This window comes from Caretta caretta, chromosome 15 (genome assembly GCF_965140235.1).
Source record: "Caretta caretta isolate rCarCar2 chromosome 15, rCarCar1.hap1, whole genome shotgun sequence".
NCBI classification, from domain to species: Eukaryota; Metazoa; Chordata; order Testudines; family Cheloniidae; genus Caretta; species Caretta caretta.
The window spans coordinates 2107369-2125105 of record NC_134220.1 but is presented as its reverse complement, the minus strand read 5'-3'; the positions used below and the strand labels follow the sequence as shown (position 1 = coordinate 2125105).

Here is a 17737-nt window from a genome sequence, read left to right as displayed (position 1 = left end):
TGAGGCCTGGGCTGGGCCATGTAATACTGGGTTTAAGGAAACCATGTCCCAGCTGCTGTTTCCTCCCTCAGCTCTGCTCTCTACTGGTGTAATGAAGCTGCCTGGAGTTAGGAGAGACACACTGATCCTGTCCGGCCTGTTGCCTGGGAGTGGGGAATCACTGCAGAATTGGGCCTTGCAGCATAGGCCGGCGGGGTTCCTTCCAGTGAGGGTGGATGCTGGTCATGTGGCTAGTATGAAAGGACGGAGGGATGCAGAGCAACATGCTTTCAACCTGAGGACTGGGAGAAAATCTGTCTGGCTGCAGATTGAGCTGCTGGGTCTTGCCTCCTGTTCCCAGCCGAAAGCACCATGGATCCTGTTGATTCCCCACCCGATTTCATTCGCTGCAGGGTTGGGGAGCAGCCAGCCAAGCGACCGGAGTTGATCCTTGTCAAGTGTTTTATAGTTGTAATGGTGGGTTGTGCGTTTGTGCTGATGTCCCTCTAGCAACTTCCGGCCTTGCGGGGGGATGGCTGGCAGGGCTAATCGCAGCTGGGCTGCGGCAGAGGCTGATGGCTAGCGGTGTTGGGAGTGTAATGGCATTGTGCGTGCTGCGGCCTCGTGCTGGCCGCCCACAGACGCTGTTGCCACTGGTGTGTGTGGGCCGCTTTTGCCAGGCGTGCAGCGAGTGCAGGAGGGCTGCGCCTCTCTGCCGTGGGGAGCAGAAGTGCAGTGTTTAGGGAACGGGACACTGGCTTCCCATTGCCCAGGCTAGATCTGCTGCCTCTTGGAATCCACCTGGGGGCTGGGTAACGGGACCATGAGGCTCTGCCCCGATGACGAGACAGTCATCAGCCTCCTGGCTCTATGGTGATGCGACAGCCACCCACAGGTGATGGCAGGCTTTTCTTCGGGCCCTGCAAGCGACCCTGTGGAGCTCAATCCTGGCTGGCAGTCTTCCTCCCCTACTCCCCACGAAGGGCCATCCTGCAGCAGGCAGTAGGCATAGGAACCTGCTGCCAAGGGGGAGCGCCTGGCGTTGCTAAGTGGGGGTGCCCTGAGGCCTGGTGGGAAAGAAGCTTTCTCTAGCAGGAGAGGGCGCTGTGTCTAGTCTGGGCACCATATTTGCAGCTTCCCTGCCAATAGGCATGGAGAAGAACCTCGTGAGGCTGATGAGGCGATCTTGGCCTTCAGGAGCAGGAAAGGGCAGCAAACTCTGGTCGTCTAGTGAGGGCCTCAATTTATTTACTCCACGCCTGGCGGTAGGGCTCTGCTTTCCCATCTATTTCGGTGTTCCCTTCAAGACTTCCCCACTTCTTGTCTCCGCACCAATTTAAGATGTTTTTCTTCTCTAAAGGGCAGGGTGAGATTATAGCCTTTCTCCCAGCCAGTGGCTGCTGGCTCAGGACCTGGCAGCTGTGTGCGGTAGGAGCTTGCAGCTGCTCCAACAGCAAGTTCGTACGAGAATCTTGGTGATGGGGCAACTGGAGATCCAGGAGCATGGTCGGCACAGCCGTGCTAGGCCTGCATGGGGTTCTGAGGCCCTACACAGACTGTCCCGCTGTGCCCACCAGCCAGCCACAGTGGGCCACTGGCGATGCAAGGTCCCTGGGCTGGAGTGTGCTGTTTGGGTCATGCCCATGGGGCCCCGTGTTCCACTGCTCCAAGGGGGCTTCCACTGAGCTAAGGAGGCGTCTGGGCTGCTCTTGGCCTGGCTTCTGGAGGACTGATGCACAAGATCCGTTCCGGACTTGGTGGGGTTGGGTCAGCTCCAAGGAGGGCACGGCTAGCGGGGGTACAGCACAACAGTGAGGTGAGGGGGCAGCAGCGACACAGGGTATTGCCCCAGGGGCACCCAGCAGCCTTGGCTGTCCCCAGGCCCCATGATCGTGGAGTGCACTGCAGCTGGGGAAGTCCAGCTCTGCGCTGCTGCCCCACAAGAGAGATGGGGCAGTTTCCCAAGTGTCAGTGCAAGAGAGCAGACTGGCAGTGCACAGAGAGGGGCGAGGGCACTGAGGTGGCCATGGTGAGAGATCGCTGAGGCCTCTGCTCTCTCCCTTGAGCCCTTTGCGGCGGGCGCTAGGCCGTGAGCACTCCGGAGGCTGGACTGAGCCCCAGCAGCTCGAGCAGGCATCCCAGCTCTGCTTATGAAGGGGATGGCTGTGCTGGGGAGCTCCCCTCGGTCTGGGAGCCCAGAGCCTGGCAGCTGCATTCCAGCACTGGGCTTTGGGTCTGATACAGCCTGGAGGGAGGTGGGGGGCAGGGGGCTAGGGAGGGAGAAGTAGAGGAGGGGCTCCGAATGAGGGAAAGGGACGTTGGAGGAGACGGGAGACCCAGGGCTGGCAGCGTGATTGGAGCAGCAGTGCCCCCAGCAGACAGCACGAGCTGAGAGTCTGCCCGTGTGCCCATTTCCATTTGCTGTTGGTGAGCCCTGAAGCCCCAAGGAGGAGGGGGTGTGTGTGTCCGGATTACTGAGACATCATTTAATCAGAGCCTTGGTGAGCAGGAGGGGGAACCTGACCTCCCCTGACTCCCTAATCTCAAAGACCTTTTTAATGTAAACCCTTTCCCTGCCCCCATTCCGCGTTAAGTCTCCAGCTTGCTGGGGTGGGGGGTGACCTTGGAGCACACTGGGGACTTCTGCTGCGGTGGCCACTCATTGGCTGACTTCTTTCACAGGGGCGGGGGGCGGGAGGTCTAAAGGGGTGTTTGCTGTGCGATGATGTGACTGCACCCCCAGGCCAGGGTAGGGGTCTGGGAGGGAGTGATCCACCCCCAGGCTAGCAGGAGCGATCAGAGTACGGCTGGCTGCAGGGTTGTGCCTATGGTGACCGAATGGGGTTTCAATGCGTCCCTGCCCGTCTGTGTTCCCAGAGGAGATGTGACCACGCTGTTGTGCTGAGATTTAAAGAAGCCTCCTCCAAGCAGAGCCGGCTAAATACATTTTTCTCTGCTTTGTAATGACCAGCCGTGTGACATGCCCGGGGCTTTTATGGGCATCATGAGAAGTGGGGCGGAGCGTGGAGCAGAGAGCAAGCTTCCTGCAGGAGGCTGCTTCCAGTCCCAGAGCTGTGTGTACAGACCTCGCGACAGCCACTGACCCTGTGCGTCTGCTCATGCTTGCTCCTGTTCCAGTCCTGAGAGTCTCAGCAAGCAGCAGCTGGAGACGGTGGCGTTCTCTGGTGGTTACCACAGGCAGTGGGAGTCAGAACTCACTGCACGGACAGGTTGCAGCCCCACAGTGCCTCAGTTTCCCCTGTCAGTAAAATGGGGATAGTACCTACATTGCAGTGGGGGTTACAGAGCCCACGCGATGAAAGGGGAGTATTACTGTGGAAAGGGGCAGTGTGACTGATGGGGCAGAATGCTGCCCCTGGCAGGCTGACCCCGCGTCCTTGTTACTATGGACAGAAAAGCCCCGGGCGCCAGCAGCACCTGGCATCGCTGTTCTGCTCCAGGAAAACCCGATGTCTGACAAGAACGCTCTCTTGCTGCCCAGCCTGCACTGGAGTAGGTGGAGTGCCTCAGGTTCGCAGGAAAGTCTTTGCTTAGCCTCCTGTCCCAGACCCGCTTGGTAATCCAGCGCAATGCTACTGGGCTGGAGAGCTGTAGGCTTGCGAGGGATAGGTTGGGGGCTCCAGAGGGGAGTTGGGGAGCATGTGCTGGGCCCCGGGAAATGACACATGATGGAGTGGCAGCCAGTGTCTGCTTGGTGAAACTGTAAATGCAGCATAGGCCATAGGGAGCTCTGCCCTATGTGGTGTACGGCTGCTGCAGGGCCACTGGCCACGCACTGTGCCAGGCTCTCTTCAGTGGCCTTCATCGCTCTGACCATGCAGGGACTCCAGCTCAGGCAAAGCTACAAGGGGAACCGGCTCCGCCACCCGGTCTCAGCTGACTTGCTGGTGATGGTGGGGGGGATTAGAGGACTGAATGGAGAAGTTTGGGATTGGAGGGACAGAGACAGGTAGAGGGAAAGGAAGAAAGGAAGGGTTGGGGGACTGCAGTGAGGTGCTGTCCGAGTCTGGAGAAGCCTGGATCTGAGTTCGGTGGGTCGGACCCATCTGTCAAATCTTGCCGTGAGAGGCGCACTCCTGGGCGTGTTGGTGGTCCCCGAGTATTGTCCATGCGGTGGGCCAGAGCACCTCAGTGCTGGGGTATGATTGATCTGTATGTGCTTGATTGTCAAACCGTGCGGGCTCAAAGGTGAGCGCCTCACTCTCTCTCTGGGCACCTCACCGAAGTGGCGGGGCTGTGAAAGGTGCTGAGCATTCAGCAGCTCCCACTGGCTTTGGTGGGACGTAGCGGGGATCCGGTTTTGTGAAAATCAGGCTGCATTTGGTTAGGTGCCTGGCTGGAGCTGGGAGAGACGCACTGATCCTGTCCAGCCTGTTGCCTGGGGGGAGGAATCGCTGCAGAATTGGGCCTTGCTGCATAGGCGGGCGGGGTCCTTCCAGCGAGGGTGGGTGCTGCTCATGTGGTTAGTACGGAAGGATGGAGGGTTTAATGTAGAGCAACTTGGTTCCCTGAGGACTGGGAGAAAATCCGTCTGGCTCCAGCTCGAGCTGCCTGTGAGCTGTGTGGTAGCACTCACTGAGTGTCCTGGGTCTGACATCTTCACCTGAGTGTCTGTCTGAAGTGCGGGCAGGGGAGAGTTGGTCCAGACCTTTTGTGGGGCACGTTCTCCAGATGAGCTAAAGCTGCTGCGGTTTGCTCAGCCCCTGTGCGTGCCCACTTTTCAGACCTACATTAGATGTTACGTTCTTCAGCGCCTCCAGGTGAGGAATTTGATTCTGATTCGTGCCTCAAGCTCTGGTAATCTGTTACCAAACTCTGCCTACTAAATGCACTGCTCCCAGATCGTCACTTCCATTTACAGCTGGCGATCACGTTCCTCTGCGCTTCCTATTTTCATCTGTCAGCTAGTGTTGCTGTGTGCTGTTAAAAGGCTGCCATGACCTACCCCAGAGGTGGCTGCATTATGGGGATGGGTAAATTCTTCGCTGCATGGTAAAGTGTTTTTTGAGCTGAAAGGCTTTGATTTATAGAGGTGTCCTAGAAAGCCCACCAGGTTGTGGGCAGAGCGAGGCAGGCTGCTACGTAATCTGTGCCATAAACTTTGCTCGCTCTCTCTCTCCATTGAGATTCAGACATGTTTCAAACTGCCTTCCCAAATATAGCCATCAGCTGGCAGCTGCATGGCTGGGGAAAGCAGAATGGAGAGTCCGTGGGTGGTAGGTGGGGGCAAAGGAAGTGGTGTTAGCGGGATAGCTGGTAGCGTGGCACTGGAAGAAGAACGGTGAGAGAACAGCAGAGCCGTTAACACCCTGCGGATAAACACAGCCCGCTTTAGCAAGCGGCTGTGGAGTGAGGGATCAGGACTATGACCCAGGGCCTGCAGCTCTACCCGCCTGTGTGCTGACAGGTCGCTGCAGAGCTGGGCGCGCTGTTTGGGGCTGGGGGAAGCAGTGCCCAGCCGTCACAGGAGACTTGTGCCCATTTACTGATGAGGTTAACCGGCTGTCCGCTGACCGTCTGCCCTGGATCCTGTTGGAGGAGGCTACGGTCGTGCTCTCCGCTCCTAGAGCATCGCTGTGGCTCCAGTGTTTTAAGGTGGCATTTGAGGAGTTAATGCATGGCTTGAAATGACGGCATTGCCTGCGTGAGCAGGGGACTGGACGCTCCCCTCTTGGAGGTCCTTTCCAGGCCTGTGTTAGCCCAGCTGGGGGTTCTAGTCCCACCCCTGGACGCTGGCTCCAGTACCGGATGCTGCTGCTGGAGATGTTGAACCCACCTGCTGTTTGCAGGATTGTCCCACCTCTCTCAGGGTGACCATCAAGCAGCGCTCACATGTCAGAACATAAGAACAGCCAGACTGGGTCAGACCAAAGGTCCGTCTACCCAGGATCCTGTCTTCGGACAGTGGCTGGTGCCAGGGACCCCAGAGGGAATGAACAGAACAGGTCCTCATCAAGTGATCCGTCCCCTGTCGCCCATTCCCATTCCCAGATGTCTCTGAGCCCGGTGAGGTGAGCCGTCCTGCTTTCCCCTTGCCCCGAAGGACGGCTTTGCGTCAGTTCCTCCGCCTTAACCAGGTGCTTCCTGGGGTAGGGAAGGTGGCAGGAGTTTCCTGTCCCCAGCTGAGCCACAGTCTCTCTTCCTGGGGATTCTCTTCCTCTGGCTGAGTCCTGCAGGTGACTCGGGCTCCTGCTGCTCCTCTCCCACCTGCTTGGCTCCACAGTGCTCCGACGCTGTGCTGATTGGTGCCCTCTAAATACATTAGATGCTTTAGGAAACTGGATCCTCCATAGCTGGGATCTTTGTACGGGGGGTGGGGGAGGGACAGTTCAGAGCCCCCCCCTCAATAACTCCCTTGTTTGACACGTGCCCTGTCACAACTGCTGTTCCGCCCCCCCCCACCCCCCCGCCTTCCCCACTCTGTGCTTCTGGGCTGAGACGTCCAGGACCGGCTCCCCTCTTCCACTGCACTCGTAGTGCCCTTTGCTTTGGCATGGAATTCACAGCACCGTCGGGGGACGTGTGCGTGAGTGCGAGCAAGGCCCCTTTCCAGTGTGGGGTCTGATCACCCTTGCCTTGGTATATCCAGGTTGCCAGAGCAATCAGTCTGGTGACCTGCATGACCCTTTCCCTTCCCCCTGCTCCAGCAAAGTGGACAATGGAGGCCAGGAGAGCTGTGCTTGTGAAATCAACCCATCCTGACCCTTTAAAATCCTTTGCACCCTGCTGGCTGACTCCCATTGAATAACGCTGAGTTCCTGTAGAGCGAGCCTCCTTCTCCCTGCAGGGCACATGGTGTTTTACAGGGCCAAGACAATGGTGCCAGACCCTGCCCTCTGGTACTGGAAACCATCCTTCTTACTGGGTGCATCTTGCTGCTTCCCCACACTAGCAGCTCCTCTCTCCCCTTCTGCTCTGCTGGCCCCAGGGGTCCATTCAGTCTGTGCCACCCTGAGAGTGGCTGGGAGGGAGCTGGGTACCCAGGGCAAAGTGACAGTTCCTGGGCTTCTCTCTTTCCTTCTGTGCTCTCCCTTTGCAGTGAGTCTCATGCCCTTGTGGGGGAGGAGGCGGGTTTAGTGTCTCTGCCACGTGGAAGTAGCTAAATCACTGCTTCCCAGCAGCCAATTGTACTCTGAGTTTGTCACCATGAAACCTTCATTAAGCTGGAAAAGGTACTCTGGATTTACAGCATGGAAAGTGTGACAGGTCTGGCTCCTTCCCCACCTGGCGAGACACATGCTGCACTACTGAGAAAGCAGCCAGCTCTGGGGTGGAGTGCAGCACACTAGTATGCGTGAGGGTGACCACTCACCGAGGTCACTGGGGCCTGTGTGGGAAGAGCCACGAGCTATTTAACATCCTCCAGAGCAGCTGGTTCCTCTGGCATCAAAGGCTGAGGGTCTCGGCTGAAAGAGTCCCAGACAGGAAACTGCCTATGACTTCATGTGGGAACCTTGGCTGAAGGGAAGGAGTCCATGCTCCCAGGGGTCTCCAGCCTGGCGATGGCAGTACTAAGCCAATCCCTCAGGGGACGAGTATCTCTTCGGCATTCAGGCTCTTGCACCTGTTTGTCTGGGCACCCAAGTGGTCCTCGCCTTGGCTCATGGCTTGCTCCTCAGACTGTCAACAACCTAATTTAGAAGCATTATGGGCTCCGAAGGGAGCCCCGTCTGGCTATTCGACCTGAGCAAACACGGTAACTGGCTCAGGGCGGAGGGTGGCCCCTAGAATTGGAGTTGAACCGGAAGTTGTAGGTAGAACTCTGCCAACACGGCTGAGTCTTGCCAGGGTGGGGGCAGTAGGGCCAGACCCCAGTGATGTTCCCATGTACTTCGCACCCCAGATGCTGCCGGGGGGGGGCGGGGGGGGGGGCTGTGAACCTTCTGGCTAAGCAGATCTGCATTCGGGGGTTGTGACACCCCGCGCCCCCCCCCGGAGCGTGCTGGGAAATCCAAGTCCAGTTGTCACTGCCGCAGGTCAGTGGGCAAGTGGCTGGGAATGGGAAGCGGGTGGTAGTGGGGAAGAACCCTCTTCTTGGGACTGAAGTGAATGATCAATGTTGGCAGCCGGTATCAAGCGGAGTGCCCCAAGGGTCGGTCCTGGGGCCGGTTTTGTTCAATATCTTCATAAATGATCTGGAGGATGGTGTGGATTGCACTCTCAGCAAATTTGCAGATGATACTAAACTGGGAGGAGTGGTAGATACGCTGGAGGGGAGGGATAGGATACAGAAGGACCTAGACAAATTGGAGGATTGGGCCAAAAGAAATCTGATGAGGTTCAATAAGGATAAGTGCAGGGTCCTGCACTTAGGACGGAAGAACCCAATGCACAGCTACAGACTAGGGACCGAATGTCTAGGCAGCAGTTCTGCGGAAAAGGACCTAGGGGTGACAGTGGACGAGAAGCTGGATATGAGTCAGCAGTGTGCCCTTGTTGCCAAGAAGGCCAATGGCATTTTGGGATGTATAAGTAGGGGCATAGCGAGCAGATCGAGGGACGTGATCGTTCCCCTCTATTCAACATTGGTGAGGCCTCATCTGGAGTACTGTGTCCAGTTTTGGGCCCCACACTTCAAGAAGGATGTGGATAAATTGGAGAGAGTCCAGCGAAGGGCAACAAAAATGATTAGGGGTCTGGAACACATGAGTTATGAGGAGAGGCTGAGGGAGCTGGGATTGTTTAGCCTGCAGAAGAGAAGAATGAGGGGGGATTTGATAGCTGTTTTCAACTACCTGAAAGGGGGTTCCAAAGAGGATGGCTCTAGACTGTTCTCAATGGTATCAGATGACAGAACGAGGAGTAATGGTCTCAAGCTGCAGTGGGGGAGGTTTAGATTGGATATTAGGAAAAACTTTTTCACTATGAGGGTGGTGAAACACTGGAATGCGTTACCTAGGGAGGTGGTAGAATCTCCTTCCTTAGAGGTTTTTAAGGTCAGGCTTGACAAAGCCCTGGCTGGGATGATTTAACTGGGAATTGGTCCTGCTTTGAGCAGGGGGTTGGACTAGATGACCTTCTGGGGTCCCTTCCAACCCTGATATTCTATGATTCTATGATCCCGAAGAGCTGCAATCTAGAGGGAGGAGGGCCCTGGTCAGAGTGGAGCTCCCCAGAGGAGAGGAGGACCGATCCCACTGTGTTGCATCAGCCCTGCTGCTGAGGTGGTACAGAGGCGCCCCCCTCCCCCCACCCGCCATGGGCCCTTCCTCTCTGCTGAACTTCCTGGCTTTGTGGGACACAAGCTGCCCCCTGCGTTAATTCATACATGGTGCTGGGGCTAAGTTGTAGCTGCCTGCGGCCAGGAGGATTTTGGTCCCATTTGATCTGAGTGGTAAGAAATCTGTTTTGTGTTACATGTCACAGGGCTCCATCCCCCCGTGTGGAAGATGACAGCAGACTTCACCCTGGGTTCTGGGATCTGTCTCGAAGGGTCTATAAATACCAGCCTCTCCCTGATGCTCTGGCTCTGGCCTGGAGCCGACAGCTGTTGAGGGCCAGTCCCCATGGCAGTGCTGGGACGCTTGCCTTCCCGGAGGACGCCCAGCCAGCCAGCGGTGCCACATGTGTGGGCTGAGCCGGCTGCAGCGTAATTCCGTTGTGGAGAGGGAGGGCTGGGCTGGGGGTGGCCTGGAGCCCCACAGCTCACCGCCTCCAGCTGCGGCCCTCTGCAGCACGGGGGATTAGATGGCGCTTGACAGGGGATTTTCTCTTAATTTCCTGTGTTCAGCAGTGAAGCTTTGTCTATCTAGGTACTCACACAGCCGCCCAGTGGCCTCCCTGCACCTGCCAAGCCTTTAAAAATAGGACAACAACAGTTTCTCCCTCCCTTCCACCTTGCTTAGTGTACCATGCCGAAACTGACAGGAAAGCTACAGCCTGACCTCTGCTGGGGTTGCCCTGACTTCAGCGAACCGACGGCAACCCGTAGTACAAACCGGCAAGGGTGCTAAGAGCCAGTTTGTAGCAGCACATCCTGCCCTGGTTTCAAGCAGCGGTAACCTTCCCTGGCGCACAGGGTAGCGTTAGCAGGACTCTGCCCTTCTGCCTTGGTGCAACTAGATCCGCTACAGGTCGCTGGCTGGAGGCTCCGGTGTAGACACGGCTGTGGTCCGAGAGCTGAGTTGGTTTCTGAATTCAGCAAAGCTCTCTCCTGTTGCGGGGAGCCCTTTCAGTGGGGGAAGTGCCAGACAAAACTCCCCCTGTTGTTCTAGTGGAATGCAGCTGTCACGGTGGTGATCAATCAGCCCCATGGTGCGCACTTCCATCTGGAGGACAGATGCTCCCCCCTCCCCATATAGGCCAATCTGGGAATGGTTCCACCAGCGCTCGCAGTAATTCTACACTGGGCTGCAGGAGCGGGGCGGCAGGGCTGGCTGTTTCTCCCCCGCGGGAACTGTCCCACCCCGGTGCTGAGCTCTGCGAGCTGGGATTCCAGATGGAGGAGAGGTTTGCAAGTCCTGAGGCGAGAGGGACTCCATAGGTCCTGTCACGTCTCACTGGAATGCCACGGGCCCTAGCATGACAGTATGGAGTCAGGCTCAGTGCTTTGCATTGCTAATTAGCAACAAAATCCCTCTGCTCCGTGTACCGCTATCTGCTCCCAAAGGGTCGTCAGTTTCTGGGCAATGATGGTTGCTGTCCCTTACATTTTCCCTGGGGAAGTTGCACCAGGAAGTAGTGGTAGCCAGGGTAAATCAGAGAACCTGCTGCAGACACTTGATGGCAGGCTGTGTTGATTGAGACAGAGGCCCTTCCTGTGGTGGGATTGCTCTCTTATCTGTGTTTTTGTTCAAACTCGGCCCATTTCCTAGCTGAGTGATTTAGGTAAACTGCATCTTCCAGCTCAAAATCCCCAGGTACTGGTAGTTGGGGCACTTTAAAGGTGACTGGGCTTATCTGCCTGAGAACACTGCACTTAAACCAGCGCACTTAAACTGCTGCCAGCCCCTGTGTGGACACACTTACTTTGGTGTGAGTGCCTTATTTCAAGGTAGCGGGAGTCAATTATGGATATGTTTAAAGCTAACTGAAAGCAGAGTGGCACCAGTTTGCACTAGTCTAGCTAAATTGATTTTACAGGATTGCTGTACCCATGTGTTCCAAAATCCTGAGCTGGGGTCTCCAAAGCCCCTGAGGTTGTCTTGAAAGTCATACAATTATTTAAATATTGTGGCCTGTGTCTTTGCCTCCTGGTTTGTGGAGCCTTTGGGTCACATCCAGATCACATTTTCAAGCTTTTTCTCCAACATGCTGACAGCTGGAAACTTACATTTTTGTTTTATTAACTGGAACCTGAGATTCTCATGTAATCATGGGATTCCAGGAGCTTGAGTGTTAAGTAAATATCAAATACGGTGAGACCTTTGATAACATGGCAAGAGTGGCCAATACTGGATTGAAGCCTGCATGTAGACAAGGCCTTTGTTAGCAATACAGCACCTGTTGCCCTTTCGGACAGCATCTAAGTGCTCAGACTGTGTATCTTCTGAAATTCTCCCAAAAAGCAAAAGCAGGAGAAACGAGCCATCCTGTCCTGAGATCTCTAACAGCAAATATGAGCTGAACGACCCTATCATTATCCAGCATGAAGAAGCTGGAAAAATCCAACCCAATTAAAAGAATCATTTGCAAGCCACCGTTGAGTGAGTGGCCTCCCGACGGAGCAGTGACCAATGTGGCTGTGGTGAGTAGTAGCACGGAGAGACCAGATTGGTTGGAAATAGATCGATTTGTGGCTGGGGATGATTCCTCAAGACCGTTAGAGCCTGGGGGGAGGGCGGAAAGGGAATGAAATGGAGAGCTGGATCTCCGGGAACCTTGTCCCCACACAAGCCTTCCTGGAACTCACTCCTTTCAGCTTGGCGTAACCAAGGCGTCCAAGGGTCACCAGAGCTAATGCATCACGGGCAGTTTTCATAAAGGAGGCGCTAGACTTTGCACAATGTGTCCATTTCCCATTCCTGGCTGTCCCTGGCTTGCTTGGCTGCCTTCCACCTATTGTGAGGTTAATATTTTTTGTAACTGTTTGTTCAGGAGCAAAAGAGCTGAAGCTGCAGGATCTCTGCCTTTTTATCTGTTCTAAACTTGTATTTGTGTGCTGGGTTTGGCTGCTGAGCACTTTAACCTTGGCTTCCTCCCTCCCTGCTGGGGCTCGTGAATGGGCCCTGTGTGTGTATGTGAGAGAAAGTGTAAGTGGTGGGAACTAGGGGCACAATGTCTGTGCTGCTGTCCAAAGCAATTTGTATGAGAAGGCATGGAAAGTGCTGAGCATGCTTGCCAGGCTCCCAAACAACAGATGCAGTGTCGTCAACTCTACCATGATTTTTTTTTTTTTAAGTGCCAGTCTCCCAATATTTGATGCTTTACTTAAAGCCCCAGCTCCCGGAGTCCTGTGATTACTTGAGACTCTCAACTTCCACTTAAAAAAAAATTAATATTAAATAGCCCCTCCCAGCCCAGTTGTGTAGATGTTCCCTGAGTGTCTGCTTGTGTCCTGTCTGTGTAAGGGGGTGATAGCCCTGTCTATGCCACTGGGCTGCTGGGAGGGTGAATCCATTCAAGGTGTTGAGGTAATGGGGGCTCCGATGTGCCCCTTGGGTCACTAGAAGGTAGTAGATTTGTAACCCTCTCGCGCACCATGGCTAACATGGGCTCCCTGGTACAGTGACAGCGCTGGGGTGGTTCAGCACGGGATCACCGTGCCCACGCCAGGGTGGTGCAGCACTGCTTTGTTTGCTTAGAAGAACTCTCTGTCCAAAAGAAGGTGGCCTGCCAGCCTGGGTCCTCCTCGCCCACGGACTGAACCCAGAGTCCTATCCAGGCAAGCTGAGAAACCCGACCTGGCTCCCTTTCCTCCCTGGCACCACATCCGCAATCTGCTCCAGGTCTCCGAAATCAGCCTGGGTTACTCCCGCCCAGGGCCTGTAGCCAGAGTCACTTGCAGGTGGGTGCGGGGCTGTGGCCCTCCTGGGGGTGCTCGTGGCTTGCTCTTGATGGTGGCTCCGGGTGTCACTCAAGAAGACAGACTCTTGCTGTGTATGGCTGGGAGTCCAGTCACCTCCCAACTCCCTTCGGGGGTTGGACTAGATGACCTCCTGAGGTCCCTTCCAAACCTGATATTCTATGATTCTATGACCTCCTGGTTCTGCTGTGGGCTGGGGGTTCATCTCCTGTATGTGGCACTGACCCTTAATATTTTAATTTCCTCCTTCTCTTAGGTGCGAGAGATTCTGGGCTGCTGTACCTGCCCCTCTCAGTTTCCCATGATCAAAGTCTCAGAGGGTAAATATAAAGTGGGAGACTGCAACGCGCTGATCTTTGTTCGAGTAAGATCCTCCATAGCCCCATTTCCTTTCTAACCCGCCCCATCTTCTCCCCACACCCCTGTCTCTTCTCTGTCGAGGACTAGCTGGTCCCCAGCAATAATAGAATGCCAGTCTCCCTCCTCTCTTCCCTAGACATCGCTATGAGAGGTTGTGGGCATGGGGGGCTCTGTTGTCTAGTGGCCGGAGCAGAGGACGGGAGCCAGGAATTCCTAAATTCTAATCTCAGCTTTGCCGTGGGCTCGCTGGGTGACCTTATGGCAAATTGCCAGTCCTATGAGCCCAACAATGGGGATCCTAATACCCAACCCACTTCCTGGGGAGAGGCTGTGAGGGTTGGTTAGTATCTGCACCGCACATAGCAGCTGTCAAGTGCTCCGTATTACTGTTCTGCTCTGATAGCTGCTGGACTAAGGGGGATGCCAGATAACGCTTGAAGTTTTGTCTTTGTCATGGGATCTCTTAGCCTGTCATAATTCATGTGGTGGTTCTTTGCTGGCCACGATCCCCTGTCCTGCTAAACACTTGATTTGCAGTAGTTGGAAAGGTGCCATTGGTTCTACATGGCTAACCACATCCAGGTTTATTTCCTCCCCAGTGCTGCCCAGTATTGCCTTTTTGACTGGCATTAGAGCTTGCAGTGATGCTGAGGGTGATGTGGCTCGGGGGCAGCAGGAGAAATGTTAGCACGCTGGGCTTGAGTGGCCTGTTTCAGCAGCTTGGAATAGAGGAGATCACAGGGTACAGGCCTCTAAGGGTTCTGGTGCCATGCTGCCGCCTTGGCATGAGCAGAGCTCTTCACAGCTGATGGCCATCAGAGCTGGCTGGGTTAGGGCTGTACAGACCCAAGCCTCACGATGCCAACTCAGAAGGGGCCTGCACTCTGGCAGTCCATGCCTAACGTGCCAGGAGAAGGCTGGCCGCTTCTCCCGTGAGGCCGGTCCCCTTCCTGCCTCCATCTCCGCACTTCATGGGCTGGAGTGGGTAGGTGCGTTGCCCAGCAGGAACATTATCACAGCTCAAGGTCACACACACAGTCTGTAGCAGAGCTGGGAATGGGCCCTAGATGTTCTGAGTCCCAGCTCAGGGCCGGAACCACAAGAACCCAAAAGCTATGCCTGGCCCCTGCACATGGATACAGAGTATCAAAGGCAGGAAGGGCCTCTGGAGGAGTTGGGATTCTGGACGTAGAAATCAGCAAACCCCGTGCCCCCTCCCTGTGCCTCAGTTTACCACCTATAAAATCAGGATAGTGACATTTCCTTTTTCCTGCCCCTTGTTTTGTCTGTTGAGAGAGTGTAATCTCTGAGCAAATACCCACCTTGTACTACGTGTGCTAGAGATCCTAACACAATGCACCTGCCATCTCCAAGACAGCCAAGTGCTAATGCAATACAAATAATAAGTACTAATTTAGGGTTCATTAAATAACTTCTCAAACTGGTAATTTTTTAAATAAAACCCTCTTTGCATTATTCACAACACCTGAAATTATTAAACCTGTGAGACTATCCCAAATCTTAAATACTTCTCTCTCCTCCCCTACCCCCCCCCTGTTTTTTTTTTGCCCTTCAGTTTGGATGAGAAGAAGAGAGTGGTTAGTGTCTTGTTCGGTCAGTTTCCTCCCATGCATTCGCCTAGGCCAGTGGTTCTCAACCAGGGGTACTTCGAGGTCTTTCAGGGGGTACATCAACTCATCGAGATACTTGCCTCAACAGGCTACATAAAAAGCACTAGCAAAGTCAGTACAAACTAAAATTTCCTACAGTGACTTGTTTATATTGCTCTATATACTATACACTGAACTGTAAATACATTTTATATTCCAATTAATTTATTTTATAATCCTATAATCAGTAATAGTGGCCATGACACTTTTGTATTTTTATGTCTGATTTTGTAAGCAAGTAGATTTTAAGGGAGGTGAAACTTGGGGCTACACAAGACAAATCGGATTCCTGCAAGAGATACGGTACTCTGGAAAGGTTGAGACCCCCTGGCCTAGGCTGCCGCACAGGGCAGGGATATATTTATGTCAAGAGTCTTCATGGAAACTTTTGAACCGCCATGAAAAACTTTTCTGTTACTATGGCAGAAACCCTGATTTTTGAGACCTAAAGTCCCTAGCTTGGGGTGTTGAGTCACACGGTAGCTTGATCTTCAGATGGCTGCTACCTGTCAGAGTAACTCTTGTCTAGGATTTTAGCCACTGATGTATCTGCTCTGGTCCAAGCCCGCATCTAGCGTAGACCTGATTTGCTTTGATGGCTAAAATCCCACTGTCGACAAGACCGTAGTTATCTCTTTCAAAAAACCCAAAGCACTTGACAGAGAAAAGCTCTTACAGAAGGGGAAACAAAGTTACAGAGGGATTAAATGACTTGTCCAAGGTCACACAGCAGATCAGTGGCAGAGCCAGGGATAAAACACAGGCCTCCTGACTCCCAAGTCCAGTTCCCTGTTGTCTGAAGCACACTGCTTCCTATCTTTCTCTTTCTATCTCTCTCTTTATCATAGAGGTCTATAAAATCTTGAGTGGTGTGGAGAAAGTAAATAAGGAAAAGTTATTTACTTGTTCCCATAATACAAGAACTGGGGGCCACCAAATGAAATTAATGGGTAGCAGGTTTAAAACAAATAAAAGGAAGTTCTTCACTCAGCGCACAGTCAACCTGTGGAACTCCTTGCCTGAGGAGGTTGTGAAGGCTAGGACTATAACAGGGTTTAAAAGAGAACTGGATAAATTCAGGGAGGTTAAGTCCATTAGTGGCTATTAGCCAGGATGGGTAAGGAATGGTGTCCCTAGCCTCTGTCTGTCAGAGGGTGAAGATGGATGGCAGGAGAGAGATCACTAGATCATTACCTGTTAAGTTCACTCCCTCTGGGGCACCTGGCATTGGCCACTGTCGGTAGACAGGATACTGGGCTGGATGGACCTTTGGCCTGACCCAGTATGGCCGTTCTTATGTTCTCCCCCCCCCCCACCATCCCTCCTATCTCAGTGTTTCCTTTCCAGTCTCTTCTGTCTCTTGATGCTGGTTCTGACTGTGTATAGGTTTAGATCATCACTGCATTATCTTCTCACTCCATAATACATGGGCTGAGAATGACTAGCCTTTCTTGTAGTTAAGGTGCCATGCGGGCTCTCGTTTCAAATGGGATTTCCATTTCCTAATCCCTGGGACTAGTTATTCGCAAATCCACCATTGTATCTCTGAGATCATGGCATGCCCCATCCCAGAGGGAGTGCTGAGCTGTTTGGGGAGGAGTTGAAATATCTGGGCACCTGCAGGATACGGGGTTGCAAATTTCCCCTGGCAGTGAAATGCCTCCCACTCCACTGACGCATTTAACGGGGTCTCCTAAGAGTGGACTCTTGGTGTTGCAGCACGTAGTACAGCCAGGGGCACCTGGAGTGAGTTTAAGGGAGGAGAACTAGGCTTTGAGTGACCCCTGTCTTTTGGGGTTTGGAGAGCAGCTGGCCCTCCCATACTTGTAATGCATCCTGTGTGCTGCAGAAACAAGTCCACTTAAGCAGTGCTGGTTCATTGGGGACCCCGTTCTTCAGGGAAACGGGGTCTTTGGCCCTTGAAGCTGAACTGCAAAAGTAACATGGGTAGTTAAAAACTTCAGCTCTAGCAATTCTGCAGATTTGAGAGCTGCAGCTGCCCTTGCACTCGCACTAAGTATTTGCATCTCAAGTCCAGCAAGTCCCTATATCGGGGTTCATGTTGGCCTCCCTGAGCACCGTGGGGTTTGAAGACTGGAAGGAAGCTAATGGTGTACCAATCTGTAAAACGGAAAATGGGACAACTCTGGTAATTATAGGCCTGTCAGCCTGATGTTGCACCCAGCCAGGTAATGGAGTGGCTGATACAAGACCTGATTAATATAGAATTGAGTTTACAGATGACACAAAAATTTGGGTTAGTTGTAAATAATGATGAGGACAGGTCACTGGTTCAGGGAGAGCTGGAGTGCTTGGTAAACTTGGGTGAAAGCAAAGTATTGTAATATGGCTACCTGCAAATATATATGCCTAGGAACAAAGAATGCAGTCCATACTTCGAGGATGTGGGACTCTCTGCTGGGGAGCAGTGACTATGAAAAAGCTTCTGGTGGATAATTAGCCAAATGTGAGCTCCCACTGTGAAGCTGTGGCCAAAAAAGCTAATGTGATCCTGGGATGCATAAACTGGGGAATTGTGAGCAGGAGCAGAGAGGTTGTTTTACCTCCGTGTCTGGCACTGGTGCGACCATGCTGGAATCCCGTGTCCCGTCCTGTGCCCACAGTTGAACAAGGATGTCAAAAAATTGAATGGGGCCAGAGAAGAGCCACGAGAGTGATTAAAAATTAGAAAACCTGCCTTACAGTGATAGACTCAAAGAGCTCAATCTATTTAATTTAACAA

General features: G+C 53.6%; 1 protein-coding gene across 4 annotated transcripts in view; it reads left to right on the top strand.

Moving 5' to 3' along the window:
- Positions 1-17737, top strand: part of GAS2L1 (growth arrest specific 2 like 1) — a 37208-nt gene that overhangs the window by 7531 nt on the left and 11940 nt on the right. For 3 of the 4 annotated variants that reach the window (XM_048821840.2, XM_048821842.2, XM_048821841.2), the window contains exon 3: positions 13221-13328. The exons of the other annotated variant lie outside the window; for it this stretch is intronic. In XM_048821840.2, coding sequence (XP_048677797.2) covers positions 13221-13328 — 108 coding nt within the window. The remainder of the gene's footprint in view (positions 1-13220; positions 13329-17737) is intronic. 4 annotated transcript variants of the gene reach the window in all.